Source organism: Pectinophora gossypiella, chromosome 10 (genome assembly GCF_024362695.1).
Source record: "Pectinophora gossypiella chromosome 10, ilPecGoss1.1, whole genome shotgun sequence".
NCBI lineage: Eukaryota > Metazoa > Arthropoda > Insecta > Lepidoptera > Gelechiidae > Pectinophora > Pectinophora gossypiella.
Genome location: NC_065413.1, coordinates 5,031,976 through 5,052,865, shown reverse-complemented (window position 1 = coordinate 5,052,865; position 20,890 = coordinate 5,031,976). Strand labels below are relative to the sequence as shown.

General features: G+C 40.7%; 1 protein-coding gene across 5 annotated transcripts in view; it reads left to right on the top strand.

Annotated features, from left to right (window-relative positions):
• The first annotated feature begins 699 nt into the window (after nucleotides 1–699).
• The window catches only part of LOC126370207 (peripheral plasma membrane protein CASK), a 403,706-nt gene continuing 383,515 nt past the window's right edge, over nucleotides 700–20,890 (top strand). For all 5 annotated transcript variants that reach the window (XR_007566841.1, XM_050014990.1, XM_050014988.1 and 2 more), the window contains exons 1-8: nucleotides 700–838; nucleotides 1,579–1,691; nucleotides 3,068–3,173; nucleotides 15,549–15,626; nucleotides 16,195–16,376; nucleotides 17,122–17,190; nucleotides 18,770–18,945; nucleotides 20,167–20,289. Coding sequence is in view for 4 of the 5 variants with exons in the window: in XM_050014990.1 (XP_049870947.1) it covers nucleotides 780–838; nucleotides 1,579–1,691; nucleotides 3,068–3,173; nucleotides 15,549–15,626; nucleotides 16,195–16,376; nucleotides 17,122–17,190; nucleotides 18,770–18,945; nucleotides 20,167–20,289 (906 nt within the window). In the remaining variant the exon portion in view is untranslated. The remainder of the gene's footprint in view (nucleotides 839–1,578; nucleotides 1,692–3,067; nucleotides 3,174–15,548; nucleotides 15,627–16,194; nucleotides 16,377–17,121; nucleotides 17,191–18,769; nucleotides 18,946–20,166; nucleotides 20,290–20,890) is intronic.

Below are 20,890 nucleotides of genomic sequence, written 5' to 3'. Positions count from 1 at the left end.
AATATAACAGGACAGAGCATAAAGATAGTATACAGCACTTGGACAACAGAAAATAATAATAATAGTAAACAATAGTAATAAAAATAGTACTGTTCTGACATCACAGAAATTAATATAATAAGTAAAAGTCAATAAACAAATTTTAGTATATACAGAATATTATCACACCAAACTTACCGTTATTTTGTGATTACACATAATAGAGAGAACAAATAAAATATAATATTATTCTACTTTATGCACATAAACGGTGCGGCTCAAACCGCTACAGCTCAAACCCGTGAGAACGCAATAAAAACACAACGTCGTTCGTTCCGGATCCGAATATTCGCAAACCTCGTAATGTCAAAAGTAAATAGAAGAAAAATAATTTTGTAAAAACGAAATCATTATTTTTACGATAATCACGTTTTTTGCCGACTTTTAGTAATTCGCACGTAATCTTAAGTGTTTTAATAATCTTTTTCCTTCCACTTCGTATTTTTAAAACACGGTGTCTTTTTACAAATTGCGTTTATAAAAATGCGAGTATAATTTCTGATTTTTACCTTTACAATGCACAAATTGTGATTTGAGACATAGTTTTTTCGTGTTTTACATGTAATTTATCGAACAAGACTTAGTAGAGAGACTATCCTTCGGTGTTCATTTAAAATTTAGTGTCCTTGTGAGTTACGATTTTGGTCCTGGGCGTAACCTTTTCGCTCGGGTCGAAGGCTGTGTGAAAATGATATTTTTTACCTTTTTCTGAGAAATAGAGAACTGTTTTTGTGTGAAAAATGGCTGAAGACGAAGTGCTCTTTGACGACGTGTACGAACTATGTGAAATTATTGGCAAGTGAGTATCCTGTTTGCTTCCAATTGGAATCTTGTTGACTGAAGGCTGGAACCCATGTGACTGTGATGACAGTATTGTTCACTTTCCTTTTGATTGGTTGTATTGCATTGTTTTCGGTGCTAACAGTTTTAAATGAGTCTATTATTGTTTTCTGAAACTTCTGCAAAGTAATGTTTTAAATCTGTTTTTAGTAGGTAATTAAAGGTTTTGATAAATTATTGTCTAATTCTAGTGATGCTTTAATAATACTTCAGTTAGGACATTTTAGAAAGGCAATTTTACATCCACTCTAAAAAGGGAATTAATAAATTTCTATCAATCCATATTCCCACCTACTTATTTCCATCCCACTACATTGCTTGTAGTATTCACATTTGTCAGAACAACCAAAAATGTATATACTTAAATTGTCTAAAACAATAGGCTACTTGACAACCTAATCAAATGAGATAATAATCAAATGATTTTAAGAAACATCAAAATGAAAACTTTCTTTGGAATTTAAATAAACAAGGTTCAACATTTACTAACTTTTACTTAATTCCTTTGAAAATAAATAAAAATGAATAAGATTGATTTTTAATCATCTTCACTGGCTTTTATTTCTTTTTATATTCAGTAAAATTTTCTATAGTCTCTGCGGGGTAAGCAGAGGCTTACCTCGGTGAGAAATAGGCGTGAGTTTAAGTATGTATGTATGTGTTAAATTTTCTATTTAATATTGTAATGTATTTAACCAGGGGGCCATTCAGCCTTGTCCGTCGCTGTGTGCACCGGCAGACATCCCAGCAGTTTGCGGTGAAGATTGTTGATGTGGCTCGCTTCACCGCCAGTCCAGGACTTAGTACTGCAGGTTAGTTTCATGTATATTTAATTGAAATTTTAACAAAAAAACTTGTTAAATCTTAGATTTGGTCATATTTTGTTTAATAAAATAAAAGATAAATTTTAATTTAAAAATAAATAAATCATTAAGTAAGATTTTATTTACCCGACTGATGATATGAAGGAACAGACCTGCATATGGTCTTCGGACCGTTTGCAAGTGGTCACAACATAAGAAAAAAAAAGTAAGATTTTATGACAAGGAAAACACAATTAAACATCTCACACCTGTATAGGTGTGATGCTGATGTTTGTTAGGCAAGATTTTAATGTTATTAGTCTAGGTATTGAGACAACACTGTCAAGGACAATATTGTAATCCTTTACCCATCCTTTACCCAGGCATTCTACATTATATGATCGATGTTTCATCATCATCAGCCCATTAACGTCCCCACTGCTGGGGCACGGGCTTTCCCTATGGCTGGATAGGGAGATCGGGCATTAAACCATCACGCGGGCCCAGTGCGGATTGATGGTTATTAACGACTGCTAATGCAGCCGGGACCAACGTCTTAACGTGCCTTCCGAAGCATGGAGGAGCTTGAGATGAAAACTTTTTTTTTGTGGTCACCCATCCTATGACCGGCCTTTACGAAAGTTGCTTAACTTCAACAATCGCAGACCGAGCGCGTTTACCGCTGCGCCACCGAGCTCCTCTGATCGATGTTTAAATAACAGATAATAGGCCACTTGACAATCTAACCAAATGAGATACTTTTTATGAAATGCCAAAACGAAAGTTTTGTTTGGAGTTTGTATGTAAATACTCTCCTGTGACATTATCAATAAAAGCGGTCAAACATCATACTCACTGTTACTTAATTCATAAGTAAAATTCAGAATTAAGTCGAAAAGTAAAATGAGATGAATTTTCGATCATCATACGTATGTTTAGGCAATTTATTTAAGTACCTAAGTATAAGACAATAAAGTAACTCTTATGGATGGCTCCCCTCTCTTTCATACGTAATTACACATTTATGTTGTAAAAATATTGTACCCACATTTAAAGGGCGTATATTTTTAGATAAATTATTATCATGTTATTCACAGTAAAAGAAATGTAACACTACAAAAATAAATGAATCAATTACATAAGGAAACATAATCTCTCTGTAAAATACCTTTAGACCTACTTTTAATTTTAGAATAATAATATGTGTAAGAGAATTTATTCCCCAATAAGAATTGAATGAAAATATTTCTAAATTAGGTATTTTTTAATGTTTTTTTTACAGATATTTTAATATAATGTCGGGTGTATAACATACAGCTCTGCCTACCCATGATGCTATGTCATTTCTCATTCTGACTTAAATGGTGGATGTCTCATGATTTCAGATTTGAAGCGTGAGGCAACAATATGCCATATGCTGAAGCACCCTCACATTGTGGAGCTGCTCGAGACCTACAGCTCCGAGGGCATGCTCTACATGGTCTTTGAATAGTAAGCAATTGTTCTACTATTATTGTTATTTTCTTTGTGAAACTCACAGCAATGTTTACAAAAAAACTGATAACGAATTTTATTATCATTATTAGTTATTATCAATATTACTGTGTTGTGCAAATAAGCTATGATTACTTAAGCATTTGTCATGACTCTTTTATTTTGCTATTAGAAGTGTTTTGTTGATAGTTACATTGTAAGATTTACATTATATAAAAATTATCTTTGTTAGAAATCCTTACTTTAAAGATTTGCATTCATCATGACCTAAAAATATTTTCCCACTAAACAGGAATTTTTCGGGGTTTTTCCCTCAGAAATGGGAAAATTCCGAATGCGCGGGAATTTTCCGGGCAAGAAACAAACACTAGTCATGCCTATCCAGAATTTATAGAACTATGAGTAGTAGGTACTATTATTAAAAGAAAAGTTACACAGAATACAAGTTTAAATTATACATTATCAAAGTTTTCCTTTCTTCAAATCTAGGGGAACCTGTGTTTCTTAGGAGGCAGAGTTTACCCGTACTTACCAACTTATAAGGCAATGTGTAGGTATAGTGATTGATGAAACATGCCCTTGTACTAATGTTTGAAGTATTTTGTGTAGTAACTCTACCATTGGCATTATTGCATTTTAGTTGTTGGTGGCGCCATCTATTGACTTAAGTAAATAAATTAGTATTGTCTCACGATTCCCGCTACCCCTTCCCTGTGCACGTCACAACAAGTGTGCTGATTGGCCATTGCGTGTCATCAGCCCCGCTCCGCGACGCGAAGAATAACCGCCAACCGCACCAGTATGAAAATTTACTCCAACGCGCGCGTGTATGTTACTGCAATACCTCGCGTCTAGGTCAAATATTTCGCTCCAGATGTCAACAGTTTTATTAGATCTTAGCACCATATCGCTTTCTAAGGGTTGCTTAGGCGACTGAACCGTTGTTGTGAACTGGACTGTGCTGTGAAGTGCTGTGTGCTCTGAATCCCCGGGGATATCGTCGTTCGCTGGCGGTTTCATCGAAAGGTAAGGCGTGCACATCCTTTATTTCCTGTCCATTTTACAGCGTGAGACACTTATTTACAATAGAATCTTACAAATTCTTAATTATCGAAGGCAAACATAAAGTTCAGCCGCTGGCGCGTCCATTTGTGGTCCTTCGAGCCGGATAATAATACTAGCACCCGCCCTTGTTAGTTTTCTTAGGATATCTAACGAGTGTATTTTATTCGCATTTATATATCGCGTACATTACGTACAGTATATAAACAAATAATTAAAACGCGCCACGACATTGTGTTGTGTGCTTTTATCCGCCATTTTATTCTCGCAACGCAATAACAATAATTTCTTATTTGTATCGCATTTATGTATGTAATTATCACGTAAATTACATTAACTTAAGCTTAAACGCATATAACATCGCATACCTACTCGTCAAATATTATTTTACATTTCTAATTGGAAATAAATCGCAATAACTTTACCGGTCGGTCACTCGCGGCCGCCCGGCGCATACGCGTAAGTACCTAGTTCAAGGTCACGCGTCCCTGTTGTAATTTCTACTTTTATAAAATATTTACGCTCGCCTAGACTTTCTCATAAGCCATAATGTCTAAGAGTAAAGCTATTCATGAACCTGAGGACAGTGAAGCTGTCGATGTACAGCTACTCCTACTCGAGTCAAAACGCAACGCCATTTTCGAAATTGTACAACATATTTACGATTTAACGCCCGATATACATAAAAATGTTACGGCAAGGGACACTTTCCTCTGTGGAAGCGCAAATATCGATACACTTCGTCTCGATTTCCAAAAATTGGTGGACGATTATAACTGCCGCTTGTTAACTGTAACGCCCGGGGCAAAACCCGATTATAAATGTTTAGTCTCATTCGAACAAATATATAGTCGCATTAAACAACTGCGCAGTCAATATTCTTCTTGCACTTCTCAAGTTCAAAACACCAACCCGCGTAAAAGTCACCCGAGCTTGCCACCCATTGAGTTGATGTCTTTCTCTGGCGATATTCGCTCATGGCCTCTATTTTACGCAAGTTTTAAATCCACTGTACACGATAATCCATCGCTCACTGATGCTGAGAAGCTGTACTACCTGCTAGGAAAGATCTCGGGCAAGGCTCACGCTGCGTGCGCAGGCATTACGCCGTGCGCAGAGAATTATAACCTTTTATTTGAAACGCTCATTGAGAAGTACGAAGACAAACGTACGCTCGCTTCTACCTACATTAATCAATTATGTGATTTTAAACCGCTGACTTCTGCGTCCGTCAATAATTTTGAGTCGTTTTCTGACAAGTTCGTAAGCGCAGTTCGCGCATTGAAAAACCTCAAACTTGATAATTTAACGGATTTTATTCTACTTCATATCGCTCTTAAAAAGTTCGATTCTGATACAGTTCGCGCGTTTGAAATGAGTATTGACTCAAATAATATTCCCACGTTTGACGAGTTTGTAACTTTCATAAACAAACAAGCAAAAATATTGCAACGCTCGCCTACTACAGCTCACCCTGTAAGTAGTGCTAAAAAAGATAATACCCTTTCGCGCCCCCGCTCTAATAATGTAAACGCATCGCCGCCGCACTATCAGGCCTATCTGAGTACGGTAGATTCCGCAAACAAATGTTTGTGTACTAATATTACGCATCAACATTTATTTAAATGCCCCGATTTTAATAAGTTGATCCCGGACGAACGTTTCAAGGCCGTGAAGGAAAGAAACGGGTGTGTTAACTGTTTGAGTTTAATACACCGAGTTTCAAATTGTAATTCAAATCTGAACTGCCGGGTTTGTAAATTAAAACATCATACGCTACTTCACTTCGAACGGGAATCGAACCGCAACCTCTCCGCGTCGACGGCACCGTCGACCGCGCCATCGCGTCCCGCGCAACCGCCGCCGCCCGCCGCGCCCGCACTGCGCGAGCGCGCGGACGTCGCGTTGTGTGCAACCGGCCCAACGACCGTGACGTCACCGCGCGTTGATAATGAACAACTTGCCGCGTCTACTATAATTCTGCTTGCCACCGCGCAAGTAGCCGCGTACGATAGTAGTGGTAATTGTCATCACATTCGTGTTTTACTTGATTCTGCTTCTCAGAGTCATTTTATAACTAAAGAATGTTGCGAACGTTTAGGTATACAACGTAAACAAATCGAACGCACAATTATAAAGGGTTTCGGTGGATCGGAGAAGGTACTTAAGGGGTCAGTCGATTTTGAATTTCATTCCCGCTTTAATTCAAATATTAAATACAATATTTGCTCGCTGGTCGTAGACCAAATAACGGATTGTTTGCCGACTGCCGTGGTTGACAGATCTGCGCTTCCGCAATTGAATAATTTACCGCTCGCGGATACTACTTTCGCGACTCCTAATAAAATAGACGCTTTGATAGGTGCATCGCTTTTCCCGCATTTGTTATTACCCGATGTTGGAGGAAGTGACTTCACGTCGGCGCCCGCGCCCGCACCCCGCGCTGTTAACACAGTTTTGGGTTATGTTATTATGGGTTCCGTACCCACTATTTGTAACGCCGCGGCCTCTTCACTAACTGCTTGCTGCGTAGTTGAGGAGCCAATTAACACTCTTGTAAAAAGGTTCTGGGAATTAGAAGAACTTACCGCTTCGCCCGTTCAATGTGCCGAGGACGTTGAATGTGATGTTTTCTACCGCGCGACCACTGCGCGTGATCCCACTAGTGGTCGATATATTGTTGGCTTACCGTTCTGTGAGGACGTCTTCTCGCTTGGTGAATCTTATGATATTGCCCGCAAACGCTTTCTGTGTTTAGAAAGAAAGTTAGAAGCTTTACCTAATTTGAGATCTGCTTATGATGAAGTCATCACTGAGTACATCGATAAAGAGTACATATCGCCCGCACCTTCTGACGACTCTAGTAAGTCGCTGTTACCCATGTATGTTATTCCGCATCACGGAGTTGTTCGGGAGGACAAAGCTTCTACTCGCTTACGCATCGTTTTGGACGCCAGCAGTAAGACTGGTTCCGGACGCTCTTTAAATGACGTCCTGCACAGTGGGCCGAATTTACAAGGCAATCTTTTTGAGATCATTTTAAACTTTCGCATTTACCCTGTCGCTTTAACGGCTGATTGTCGTCAGCAGTTTCTCCAGATCGTTATGCGAGACATCGATCGTCGCTATCAACGCATTCTTTACCGCTTTAATCCACAAGACCCGCTTGTTCTTTACGAGTTCAACCGCGTTTGCTTCGGCTTGAAGTCTAGCCCGTACCATGCACTGCGCACGGTACAGCAGCTTGTCTCCGATGATGGTTCTAAATATCCGCGTGCGAGCGAGATAGCGTCCAATGCGCTTTACATGGATGACATTGCGTTCTCTGTAATGAAGGCGGAGGATGGCGTCGCCGCCTCTAAGGAACTCATCGACTTGTTCAAGACAGCTCAGTGGGACTTGGTCAAGTGGAATAGCAACTCGCAGACGGTTTTAGATTCTATTCCCGCTTCGCACAAACTCACTAAAGAGGTCGAGTTTGATAAATCCATGCAGCACAAAATACTGGGCTTGCATTGGTCCACGCAATCTGATTATTTTTATTTTCAAGTCGCGCCTCGCGAGCAGGATAAGTGTACTAAGCGCACTATCCTCTCCACTATTGCCCGCTTGTGGGACATCATGGGATTTGTTGCTCCGACTATCCTATACGCTAAACTTTTGATAAAACAGCTCTGGCAGCTGGGAATCGACTGGGATGATGAGCCGCCGCCACACATCATTAAGATATGGAGACAGTTTTGTCACGAGCTTCCATTGCTCAATGATTTTAAAATACCGCGACATGTAGGTGTGGTGGAAGACTGCGTCGTCACTTTAGTCGGATTCTCAGACGCCAGTGAGCTCGCGTACGGAGGTGTGGTATACCTTCACGTACAGTCCGCTAGTGGTAACACCGTGCAGCTCGTGTGCTCGAAGTCCAAAGTTGCGCCCTCGCAACCGCTCACTATCGCTCGTCTCGAGCTCTGCGGAATCGTGTTATTATCTAAATTACTTCGCACAGTTTTAAATAATTACGCTGGCCGCTTTGCCGTTAACGTTTGCGCTTTTACCGACTCTAAAGTCGCTTTATATTGGATTAAAAGTTCGCCCCACCGCTGGCAAACGTTCGTCGCAAATCGCGTCGTCCAGGTGACTGACAACATCGCCGCTGATAACTTTCATCACGTCTCCGGAGTGGAGAACCCCGCAGACTGTTTGTCGCGTGGCGTTACGCCACAGAAGCTTATTTCGCACCCCCTGTGGTTAAAGGGGCCTCCGTGGCTTGCGATGGACCCGTCACAGTGGCCTATTAATAAAGAGTCCGAGGTACAGTCTATTGAAGATATACCTGAGAGGAAGATTTTAGCACACCCTGTGACTGCTCCCGCGCATGACTGCGCTATATACAACCTTGCTCAGCGCGTGTCATCTTGGACGAAGCTATTACGCGTGATTGTATTTGTATGCAGATTCACTAAATTGTTACCTCGCCGTGAGTCCATGTCCGTTACCGCTAGCGACATGGAGTTCGCTGAAATTAAAATATTACAAATTATACAACGCAAATATTTCGTCGACGAATTAAATAACTTACGCAATAATAAATGTTGTTCTCCCGCATTTAATAAGTTACGCGCGTTTCTGGACAATGGTCTGATTAGGGTAGGCGGTCGTCTCGTCAATTCTGATCTAGATTATTCCCATAAACATCCCGCTATTCTACCGCGACATGACCATGTCATCGACCTTATTATTGATCATTATCATAAAACGCATTTACACGCTGGTCCCGAACTTTTGATGTCTCTCCTTAGACAAAGGTTCTGGATACTGTCCGCCCGTCGCGCTGTGAGACACAGAGTCCACAGATGTAACAAGTGTTTTCGCATGAAACCGCGACCCACATTTCCGCTTATGGCAAATTTGCCTGACACTCGTACTACACGAGCTGTCAAAGCTTTCACGCACGCCGGCTGCGATTACGCAGGCCCTATTTCTTATACGCCCGTTAGGCGTCGCGGAGTTCAAAGTTTGAAGGGTTACATCTGTGTCTTCACGTGTCTGACGACACGAGCGGTACATATTGAGATCGCTACTGACCTTAGTACTCCCAGCTTCTTAGCTGCCTTAAAACGTTTTCTCGCGCGCCGTGGTCCGGTACAGTGTATGTATTCCGACAACGGAACCAACTTTCAAGGCGCTAAGTCCTATCTCCGTGAGTTATATGATTTCCTTAATAAAGATTATCGCCCTCGTTTCGAAGAGGAGTTAACAGAAAATCGCATCGAGTGGAAATTTATCTGCCCGAATTCACCGCATTTCGGCGGCTGTTGGGAGAGCATGGTCAAAATTATTAAAACGCATTTATTTAAAGTCATTGGACAACAACTTCTGTCGTATGAAGAACTTAGTACGGTTCTAACGCAAATAGAGTGTCTGCTTAATTCGCGTCCTTTGACTGTTTTAAGTTCCGACCCCGCGGAACCTACCGCGTTGACGCCAAGTCACTTCCTCCACACCGCGCCTCTATCTTCCCTACCCGCGCCTGAAGTAGATTGTAATAACCTTAACTTACTTCATAGGCATTCACTGCTCGATAAACTCGTTCAGTCTTTCTGGGAGCGATGGAGGATTGAGTACTTACACAATCTTCAATCGAGAGAGAAGTGGAATACCGCGTCTGTTCCCATTACGCCGGGGACAGTTGTTATTATTTTAACCGATAATACACCTCCTCTCACATGGCCGTTAGCGGTTGTAGAGAAGGTCCATCCCTCAAAGGATGGTATAGTTCGCGTGGCTACTGTTAGGACTTCTAGAGGTACATATCTTCGTCCTGTCGTACGCTTATGTCCTCTGCCTAACCAGTAAGTTTAATTTCGCATTCGCGTATACTCTTAGACATTAAGTTTATTTGTATATATCTATTATACGTTAATTAGTTATCTATAACACGCTATTTGTTTCGCATATCGTAACTTAAGTTTATGTAACTTCGCATATTATTTCATATTTTTCCCCTTTATGATAGTTTCTTAAAGGTGACCCTTTAAGGGGGGCTGGAAATGGTGGCGCCATCTATTGACTTAAGTAAATAAATTAGTATTGTCTCACGATTCCCGCTACCCCTTCCCTGTGCACGTCACAACAAGTGTGCTGATTGGCCATTGCGTGTCATCAGCCCCGCTCCGCGACGCGAAGAATAACCGCCAACCGCACCAGTATGAAAATTTACTCCAACGCGCGCGTGTGTGTTACTGCAATACCTCGCGTCTAAGTCGCATATCGCTAAATTCGCTCCAGATGTAAACAGTTTTGTTAGATCTTCGCACCCCCATCGCTTCAAAGGGTTGCGTAGGCGACTGAGCCACCGTTGTGAACTGGACTGTGCTGTGAAGTGCTGTGTGCTCTGAATCCCCGGGGATATCGTCGTTCGCTGGCGGTTTCATCGAAAGGTAAGGCGTGCACATCCTTTATTTCCTGTCCATTTTACAGCGTGAGACACTTATTTACAATAGAATCTTACAAATTCTTAATTATCGAAGGCAAACATAAAGTTCAGCCGCTGGCGCGTCCAGTTGTTTTATTGATCAATTTGAATACTGTCTGTTTGATGGTATTTATTTAGTACCACCATATTTTTAATTGTTCTAATTAAGACTTTATTATGACTGAAAACTGAATAAAACACTGGTTGGTACCAAAACGTGTATTGCTCTGTAGCAAGTTAGAAAAATGTGACAATATTATCATCTACCTACTTTCTTATATTTTATGTAATATCAACACACCCTCACATATACACTACATACCTCCCCCCTAAGTAAGCGTATACTCAAAACATAAATTGCCTGTAAACAAATAATTTTCAATAATCATATCTTAAAGTATTAACCGAATTTAAATACCATTCGTGATATAACAAAAATAAACTTTAACTTCTAATTAATAAACTGAATCATTAATGTAAACCTCATTGCACAATGTAATATAACGTTAATACATATAATCAATATTATTCGATGAAGAAGGCCTCTCATATGGAGATCTATCATGAGCCCTTGCTCTATTTCTGATTTTGCCAGCTGATGAAGTTGGCTCTGGCACTGGAGGAATGCCTAGCATCTCTGCCCACTGGTCTGCATCTGGAATCTGTATGATGTCTTGTGACTCACTGTCAGACTCATGACACTGACTCTGGCTCTGAGTATTTGTATAATCATCTTCCCCAGTTCTCTCTGTAGTTAGCTCTGTCCTTTCCCCCTCCTCAGGCCTGGTCTTTGGAGTAGAAACCTTAAACATTTGATCAATGTGTCGGTTTACAAGGACTCCATCATCTGTCTTAATACAATAACTGGATGGTCCACACTTGTTATTCACTCGACCTGATAACCACCTAGGTCCATTATTGCTATAATTCTTGTACATTACTTTCTGTCCTATGCTTGTTTCACGGTGTTTCTTCTCTTGATTATTTGTCACTTGTTTTTCTATCATTTTATGCTGTCTATTATCTGGGTGAAGGGTGTCCAATAAAGTACGTAGCCGTCTCTTCATTAGAAGTTCTGCTGGACTTTTATTTGTGGTTGTGCATGGGGTGACTCTCAATCCCAGCAACATATTTGGAATCTTAACATCCCATGACATTTCATCCATTTTACGTAACTTGTCTTTGACTGTTTGTACCATCCGTTCAGCTAACCCATTTGTAGCCGGATGGTACGGCGCAGTTGTCACATGTCGAATATTATTTGCCTTTAAAAAATCTTGCATCTCACTCGAAACGAATGGTGTACCATTGTCAGAAACCATTACATCACAGAGGCCGTGTGTTGCGAAAGTCATTCTCAATAATCGTATCACCGTTGCTGAAGTTGAGTTGTTTACCATGAAGACTTCTGGCCAGCGTGAGAACGCGTCCACTATTATTAAAAATAATTTTCCTTGAAAAGGGCCCGCGAAATCAATATGGATTCGTGACCACGGCCTCGCCGGCATAATCCATTCATGATTAGTTTTCGGTGGCATATGACGGTTCTCGAGGCACTTTTCGCATCCATTGACCATCGTCTCTATGTCGTCATTGAGAGTTGGCCACCAAACATAGCTCCTAGCGACTGCTTTGGTTAGCACAATCCCTGTGTGAGTCTTATGTAAAACTTGTAAGACAGGAGCCCGCATGCTGTCTGGAATAACTACACGACAACCTAGTAGTAGACAATCGTTTTGTACGGATAAGTCTGAACGGTGTAACCAATATGGTCGCAAGTCCGTGTTGTTTACTTTCATTGGCCAACCATGTTGCACATAATGAATTACTTGCGACAATGTTGTATCTTTCAGCGTATTTTGAGCTATTTTTTCTGCATCAAATGGGAAGTCATTTGGAGATTCCGCCATCAACAATATTTCTCCCAAATGTGGTTCTGGTTGTTCGGGTACCGGCATGGGCCAGCGACTCAGACTATCAGCGTTTCCGATCTGTGCCCCTGGTTTGTACACGATGTCGTAATCATGTGATGTTAGAGCGATTGCGATCCTAGTCAAACGAGGTGACAATAAATTAGACATTGGTTTTTTAGGATCAAAAATACCAAGTAACGGTTTGTGATCCGTCTCAATGCGAAAGCGCCTTCCCATTAGATAGTTGTGAAATTTCGTGATGCCAAACATTATTGAAGCTGCTTCCTTATCTAGTTGTGAGTACCGACGTTCGTGTATGTGTAGTGTTCGCGAAGCCATAGCTACTGGTCGCTCTTGTCCATCCTCCATTACATGGGAGAGCACTGCTCCGACGCCGTATTCAGAACTGTCACAGGTAAGTATTAAAGGTTTATTAACATCATAATGAACTAACGTGCAATCAAACGTCAGCATACGTTTAGCTAAATCAAATGCACTCTGCTCACGTTCAGTCCATTTCCATGGTTGTGCAGTGTCAAGCAGGCGATGTAGTGGTTCTAACATCGTAGCTTTGTGAGGTATGAACCTTTCATAAAAATTGTATAATCCGAGAAATGCTTTTAGCTCGTGGGTATTTTTCGGTTCTGGCGTGTTTGTAACAGCTTCAACTTTACTCGGAGCCGGGTGAATACCTTCTGCGTCAATGACGAATCCCAAAAATTCTACTCTTTCCTTTGCAAACTTGCATTTATTCTTGTTTAGGCGCAAACCCGCGCGATCAATACGTTCCAAGACATTATCAAGTCGCTGTTGCATTTCCTGCATGGTGGTGCCACTAATAATGATGTCGTCTATGAGTACAGCCACACCTGGGACATTAGCCAACAATGCTGTCATTAAACGCTGAAAAATCCCAGGGCACGCCTTGACACCAAAAGCCAGACGATGTACTGTATACAAGCCTTTGCATGTGTTCAAAGTTAACATTTTAGATGTTTTTCCATCTACCACCACTTGTGTGTAAGCACGATCAAGGTCAAGGGTCGTAAAATACCTTCCCCCTGCTATTGCAGCGAACACCTCATTGGCCGTCGGCATTGGATATGTATCCGATTCTGTAGCCTGGTTTACTGTGCTGCAATAATCTCCGCACAGCCGGATTTCTCCCGATTTCTTCACTATTGGTACTACCGGTGTGGCCCACTCCGAGAAAGATGTCGGTCGCAAAACTCCTTCACCTTCCAAACGATCTATTTCCTTTTCTACCCTTTCTTTGATAGCATAAGGTACCGGCCGGGATTTAAGAAATTTTGGAGTCGCACCAGGTATCAAGTGTATCGCCACAGGTTCGCCTCGGTAGGTACCGAGACCTTCCTTAAACACACCACTGTGTTTCGATAGAATGTTGTCTAGTTCCGCCAACTCCGCGTTCGAAATAAAATTAATGTTCATCGATATGTTTAATGGCGCGAGCCAGTCACGTCCGAGTAGGTTAGGACCATTTCCCTTCGCTATGATAACGGATAGTTCCTGCGACACATGTTTATAGTTGACCGGTACAGTGACTTGTCCCAGCAGGTGCACAGGCGCGTCGGTCCAGGTGCGCAGCGCCAGCGGCGCGGGGCGCAGCGCGGCTGCGGCGGGCGGCAGGCGCGGCTGCAGCGCGCGCCACGTGCGCTCGTTCACGATGGAGAAGCTGGCGCCCGTGTCCACTTGCATGCGAATAGGCACCCCCGCCACTACAGGCTCCACTACATAAGGAGGCACGCGACTCACTCCTTGTACCACATATATGCCGTTTAGGCGTTCTTCGGAATCGCCGTCTTCAGTATACTCCGTGTAATTTATGTTTCGATTCATGTTCTTCTTCTTAGTTATACAAACTCTTTCCAAATGGCCCCTTTTTTTGCAGTATCGACATATTGTATTAACAAAACGACATTCTCCGGCGTGTTTGTCCCCACATCTATAGCATAGACGAGTCATCGGCTTCGACTGTACTGCGTTGATGTCCATAGGCTCGGGCGCGGGCGGCGGCGCCCTGCCGGCGGCGGCGGCCCCCGCGCCGGCTCCCGCGGCGCTGTATTCGGCGCCACCACAGATCATACGAGCGTCGCGGTCTGCACTTTCCGACGCTAACATAGTACTAATAACTTTCTTGTATGTCAAATTGTCATGTTTCAAGAGTTCATATTGAAGGCGATTGTCTCTCATACCACACACGAGTCTGTCTCGTAACATTCGCTCCAAGTCCGTAAAATTACAATCCGCACTAATTTTCCGCAATGCCGCGATGTATTCCGAGGCGGTTTCGCCACGATTTTGATCACGTTTGTAGAATTTAAATGACATCGATATTTCGTTTGGTTTAGGACTATAATGTTCGGTTAAGTGTTCCACTATGGTTTTAAAAGACAGTGCCACATCATTTGTTTTTAAAGGCGCAATTAACGCGGCCAACGTCTCGTACACACGTGAACCACACACAGTAAAGAAATTAGCCCTTTTATCATGATCCAACACGACGCCATTAGCTTCAAAACAAAATGTCAATCGTTCTATATAATTGTCCCAATTATCACTTTGTGGGTTGAATTCACTAAATTTTATAGCTTTTTTCTCCATTCTGCACACTATTTAACCACTCGTCGCCACTATTATGACTGAAAACTGAATAAAACACTGGTTGGTACCAAAACGTGTATTGCTCTGTAGCAAGTTAGAAAAATGTGACAATATTATCATCTACCTACTTTCTTATATTTTATGTAATATCAACACACCCTCACATACACTACAGACTTGAAGTCATATCTTATTAATTTTGATGGAAGGAGGCCTTTGCCCAGCATAATTGGTCTTCAGGCTCGGCAAGACAAGAACTAAAAATATAAATGAGTAATTTATTTTGTATTGTGTTTTCAGCATGGATGGATCAGATTTGTGCTTTGAAGTGGTTCGTAGAGCCACAGCCGGATTTGTCTACAGTGAGGGTGTGGCATGGTGAGAATTTGTTTTTTTTTTTAATATTTTTCTTGACTTATCTTTTCTTAGCCGGACTGGAATTGGAGTAAAAAGGAAAACTTAAAAAGCGTTAAGTAGCTTATCATCCGGCACGTCACCTTTAGAGATTATTTTTTTTTTTTTATTCTTATTTTTAACGAGGCTTTGAACACCCTGTGTGATCATGCCAGCCTCATAGGTGCTTTCGTGTACCTATCCCTTAGACAAGGGATTGGTCAACCAGATAGTATAAACTAAAAGCCTTATTTGATAGTGGCTCTGCCAACCAGCAATTGACTTCTCCGTTGCCAAGAGAAATCACACCTTGAGAGCGAAAAACCTTTCTTCTCACGTCTATATTCCGAGCACATTCCAACAAAACGTGGTAAAGGTCATCGACCATATGACAGACATGGCACAGAGGTGAAGGTTTAATACCCAATATCTATAATATATATAACTATTATACTATTATATATCTATAATATATATGTTTGGGTTTACTCCCAATATTATGGCCCATGACCTTGTCACCGCTAAACTAACACCCGACACCTTCAACCTGCAGCCACTACATGCGTCAGATACTGGAAGCTCTCCGCTACTGCCATGAGAATGACATCGTGCACCGAGATGTGAGGCCCCACTGTGTGCTATTGGCTGGACGAGACAACTGTGCCCCGGTCAAACTTGGGGGCTTTGGGGTAGCGGCTCAGTTGCCTACTCCCACTGCTCATCGGGCACCACCCGGTGAGAAAGACATTTTTTATACCGTTTTATTACTATTATAATTTGTATTTTAGGCTGGTTTCCCTTTAAATAAGGTTTTGTACTGCTCTATACGTATGTTAACTGGACCTTAAAACAATATTCATATTTATTACCCGAATCTAAATATATAAAAGGAGAAACTGACTGACTGACATATCAATGCACAGCCTAAACGGCTAAACGTAGGCACTTGAAATTTGGAAGAGACGTAGCTTAGGTACCGTGGAGGTGCACTAAGAAAGGAATTCCCGAAATTCCCACGGGAACGGGAATTAGCGGGAAAATCCTTCCACGCGGACGAAGTCGCGGGCAAAAGCTAGTGTTCTATACGTTTTGTAGGGCTACACAACTTAAAACAATTTGTGTTACACATGCTTTTCACTTGCTATAGGAGATCTGAATTATTTTCTACATAAACAGCTTACCTTACTCACTGGCTCATTTATCGACTTGGTACTACTTAATACCACAGATTAAGTAAATAGTCATAGATTAGGTACAAGAGTGATCCACCTAACGCCACATCGTTACCTACTTACCATCAGGTGAAATTGTGGTCAAACACGAGCATATATTATTTAAAAAAAAGTAAGCTTAAGGTGCCTTTCAAAGCACGGAGCCATCCTACTATAGGACTATCACCATTTGTCTTGTACAAAACTGTTTATTATAAGTTTTTATAAGTTTTGGTACTCAGCGAGTGACAATAGGTTGTCTTGTACAGAACTGGTGATGGACAATCGACCTCTCATGGGCCCTATGGGTCAAGCGTATCTCAAATCTGACGAGTATGGTAAGCCTTCCACAGCGAAGCAAACTGTGCCCTAACTGCATGGACATTATGTGCAATATCGCCAGGGGTTGCCACCTTTTTAAGACGAAATAAATAGAATAAAATATGACCACAGTTGAAAGTACCTACCCATATTATTTCGATTAAAGGTTTCAACATAATTACATTTGGGTGTGTTCGATCCACGTAAAATGCATTTTATAAATACACAAAATCCAGGTGATTTGACAAATCAAAATAGTAGCTTTGAGATATGCTTTTCATATATATACAGAACATCTTCCTCAATTTTACTACGATACTATTAGGTATAATATTATAGTATGGGTGGCAACCCTAAAATCGTCTAGCACACTCTGTCTTCACACGTATCATCATGTGTCTTATGGAGCAGACATTAAAGCGCATATTCGCTTGAGCACCGTCTGTTAACCAGTTCTATGTGTCGGCACCTCACAGTAACATAGTCACTTCAATCCCTGTCAAATCCAGTCATACTTCATACACATCTTCACGCTGTGTCCCTAACAGGATAGACAGTAATATTGCCTATTTTGTCTAGTTTCGCAATCCTGTCATTACCCTTGTTGAACACCATTCCCTGTAAAAATACATTTAATTCAGTTCATTTTCATATAATAAAAAGATTTATAAGGTTTCGACATGAATATTAACTTGATATGGGCACTGTACTAGTATTTTGGTGAAGGCACAAATTATTTGTAACATTAATTACTCACTCTACTTTTCAATCACTTGTGATGGCAAACTGTCAACTGGCCATTCATTTTACTCTATTTAATATAAGTTACTTGTTGATTTAAATAGTTAATGCACATTACACTTAATAATATATTCAAAGTCCATCTTTCAAATATTCTCAATCTAGCACGTACTAAATACTGTATTTAAACATTGTGCAGATAACTGACATACTTATATGTAACAATTTTTTATTCATTTATATTGTAAATTGTAATTTTTCTAATATTATTTTCTTTAGGGCCTGTTCACACTAGCGATTTGTCCAGCGATTTTTCAGAGATTTCACGGCGAGGCGAAATCGTGGCGTAGACGAGGCGACATCGCGATGTGCACGCGGCGACATCGCCACGATTTATTCATCGCCACGATATCGCTGTGTGCTCGCGGCAAGCACACCGCAATTTCGCCGCGATTATTTTGTGAATTCGTCTTCCTCGAAAGTACTTCGAAAGTACGTGACGGTGACAACGGCAAGATCGCGGTGTGCTCGCCGCGGGCACGTGACGATGAGTAAATCGCGGCGGAAAAATCGCTAGTGTGAATAGCTCCTTAATTAGCAAAATATAATTACAAATGTATCTAACAGAACGCAGGCTGCGGCAGACTATTCCATTTCATTGCTGCAAATAGATGTTTAAAAAAATATTACTTAATATGAAATTACGAAGTTTTTTTAGGGTTTAACATTCCTTATCACACATTAATTGACTCATTCTAACATAATAATTATGTCTTATCAATAATACGTGTGAAACGAATCGAATTTAAACCTTATTGGTATATTATATCAATGCAATATTTATCTCGAATTCAGGTCGCATTGGCACTCCGCACTATATGGCACCGGAGGTGGTTTCAAGCCAGTTGTATGGCAAGCCAGTTGACGTTTGGGCGGCTGGCATTCTACTACATGTGCTACTGGTTGGATACTTGCCATTTACTGGCACTCGGGAGAGACTGTTTGAAGCCATCTGCCGAGGACGACTCAGAGTAAGTACTTGTAATTTTGTTGCTATAGGTACGTGCTGTTTGGCAAGCCAGTAGATGTGTACTTCTTGTGAGAGACTTGAAGCCGTCTGTCTAGGGCGACTCTTGAGTAAGTTATGATTGTAATGAGGATAAAATTAGAAGCTGAAATGAAAGCAGTTTTTATCTTCATTGTATGCCAAAAACAACTTTCAAAGAGCCCAAAACATGATCTTCAAAAGCATAACAAATGCTCCATGGTTCATCAGAAACATGAAGGCAAACACTGTGCAACAGGAAATAAGATCTACTGCGGCACGGTACAAAATCAGACTGGAGCACCATCCGAACCCCCTGGCTGAAAGGCTCACAAAGCCTACCTACCAAAGACGACTGAAAAAAGCCGTAGTAATGGACTTGAGCAAATAGACTGCATGTCTTACCTTAAAGAAGAGAGCGTTCCATTGGGAAAGTAATCTCTGCACTGCCCTACCAACACCTGATCTGCTTATAGTCGACTGACTGATCGCAGATAAAAACGAAAAAAAAAAATTGTATGCCAAGACAAATGCCATTAAGGCAGTTGGCATCCTAATCCCTAGCTCACAATCCACTATGGGGAAATTTTTAGCAATGGTTCTTAATCTCCGATAGTAGATGCAAGACCAAGTAGCATAAACTTTGATGAGCTCGTTACGTGAGAAGGCAAATATATTTTATTTTTTATGTTATAAATATGACATTGGTGCTAATTCCTGTAAATACCATCTAATTTTATTTTAAGTTATATCTGTCATTTTCTTATCCGCCCAAAAGGAACGGGAGGGATGATTGACAGCTGTTAATTTTAGGAAGAATGAGTAAATGAATGAATAATTAAAAAGGTATCTCGTAACTTAAAGTAAAATTAACTTAATAATAACTAATAATAATAACTTAAAGTAAAATTAGTAAAATTATATTAATTTGTCTGCAGGAATCGGGGCCATTATTTGTGTACGTTTATGTATGTAATATGAAATAGTTAAAGTACATAAATTTTATTTAATTATTTCGCACTGTCTGCCCCGTTATTTTTATTTAATTAATTATATAATATCACCCAAAGTTTGCCTGGAAAAAATTGCTACCTCAGCAATAAGGTCGAATTTTGTACGTTAGTTTAATTTGTATTTCTGTGTTGTATGTTCCTTTTGTGCAATAAATAATTGTTTTTATTTAACATTCTCCTGTTACGTTTCGCAGTTTGACGCGCCAATGTGGGATGATATCAGCGACGCAGCCAAGGATCTGGTGCAACGAATGCTCACCGTAGACCACACCCAGCGCATCACTATACAAGATGTGCTCAACCATCGGTGGATAAGGGTAAGTTGTTTTCATACAACTATGTTGTTGTTGCTGTTGTGTTGTTGTATTGGTAGTTGTTGTTGTGTTAATTACGTACGCTGCAGCCGAAGCATCTAAAGTAAAAAAACTAATTTATAACTATTTCATTTCTCAACCGAAATTATAATATTGAAATACTTATAATTACTTAAATCAAAAGACAACCTATCTTGTGCGATACAAGTAATTGGAATGCTAATCTAACATTATACAGTCCTGAGCAATATAATGTACCCACTTTAGGACTCTGTCGCACAAACATATTTGACACGTAGTGAGACTTACAGTTCAATTTGTCAAAAACGTTAATGTGACATGGTACCAAAGTGTATACATATTAATGCTCGTGACCGTACATAAAAAATGAAGACATTAGAAATAACGCTGAGCCCGTGAACGTGTCGCCGGCTGCCCTCAATATGGATGTTACATGCTAACACTAAGTCTGCTGCATCGACGTTCTTCTTGGGGCTTTCACGACTTTTATGATGATTATTGAATTTTGTTTGGCCGGTCGACATTCTCACGCACGGTTGTTAAGCTAGAATTTAATGAATGATTCGGAAATTTGAATGACCTT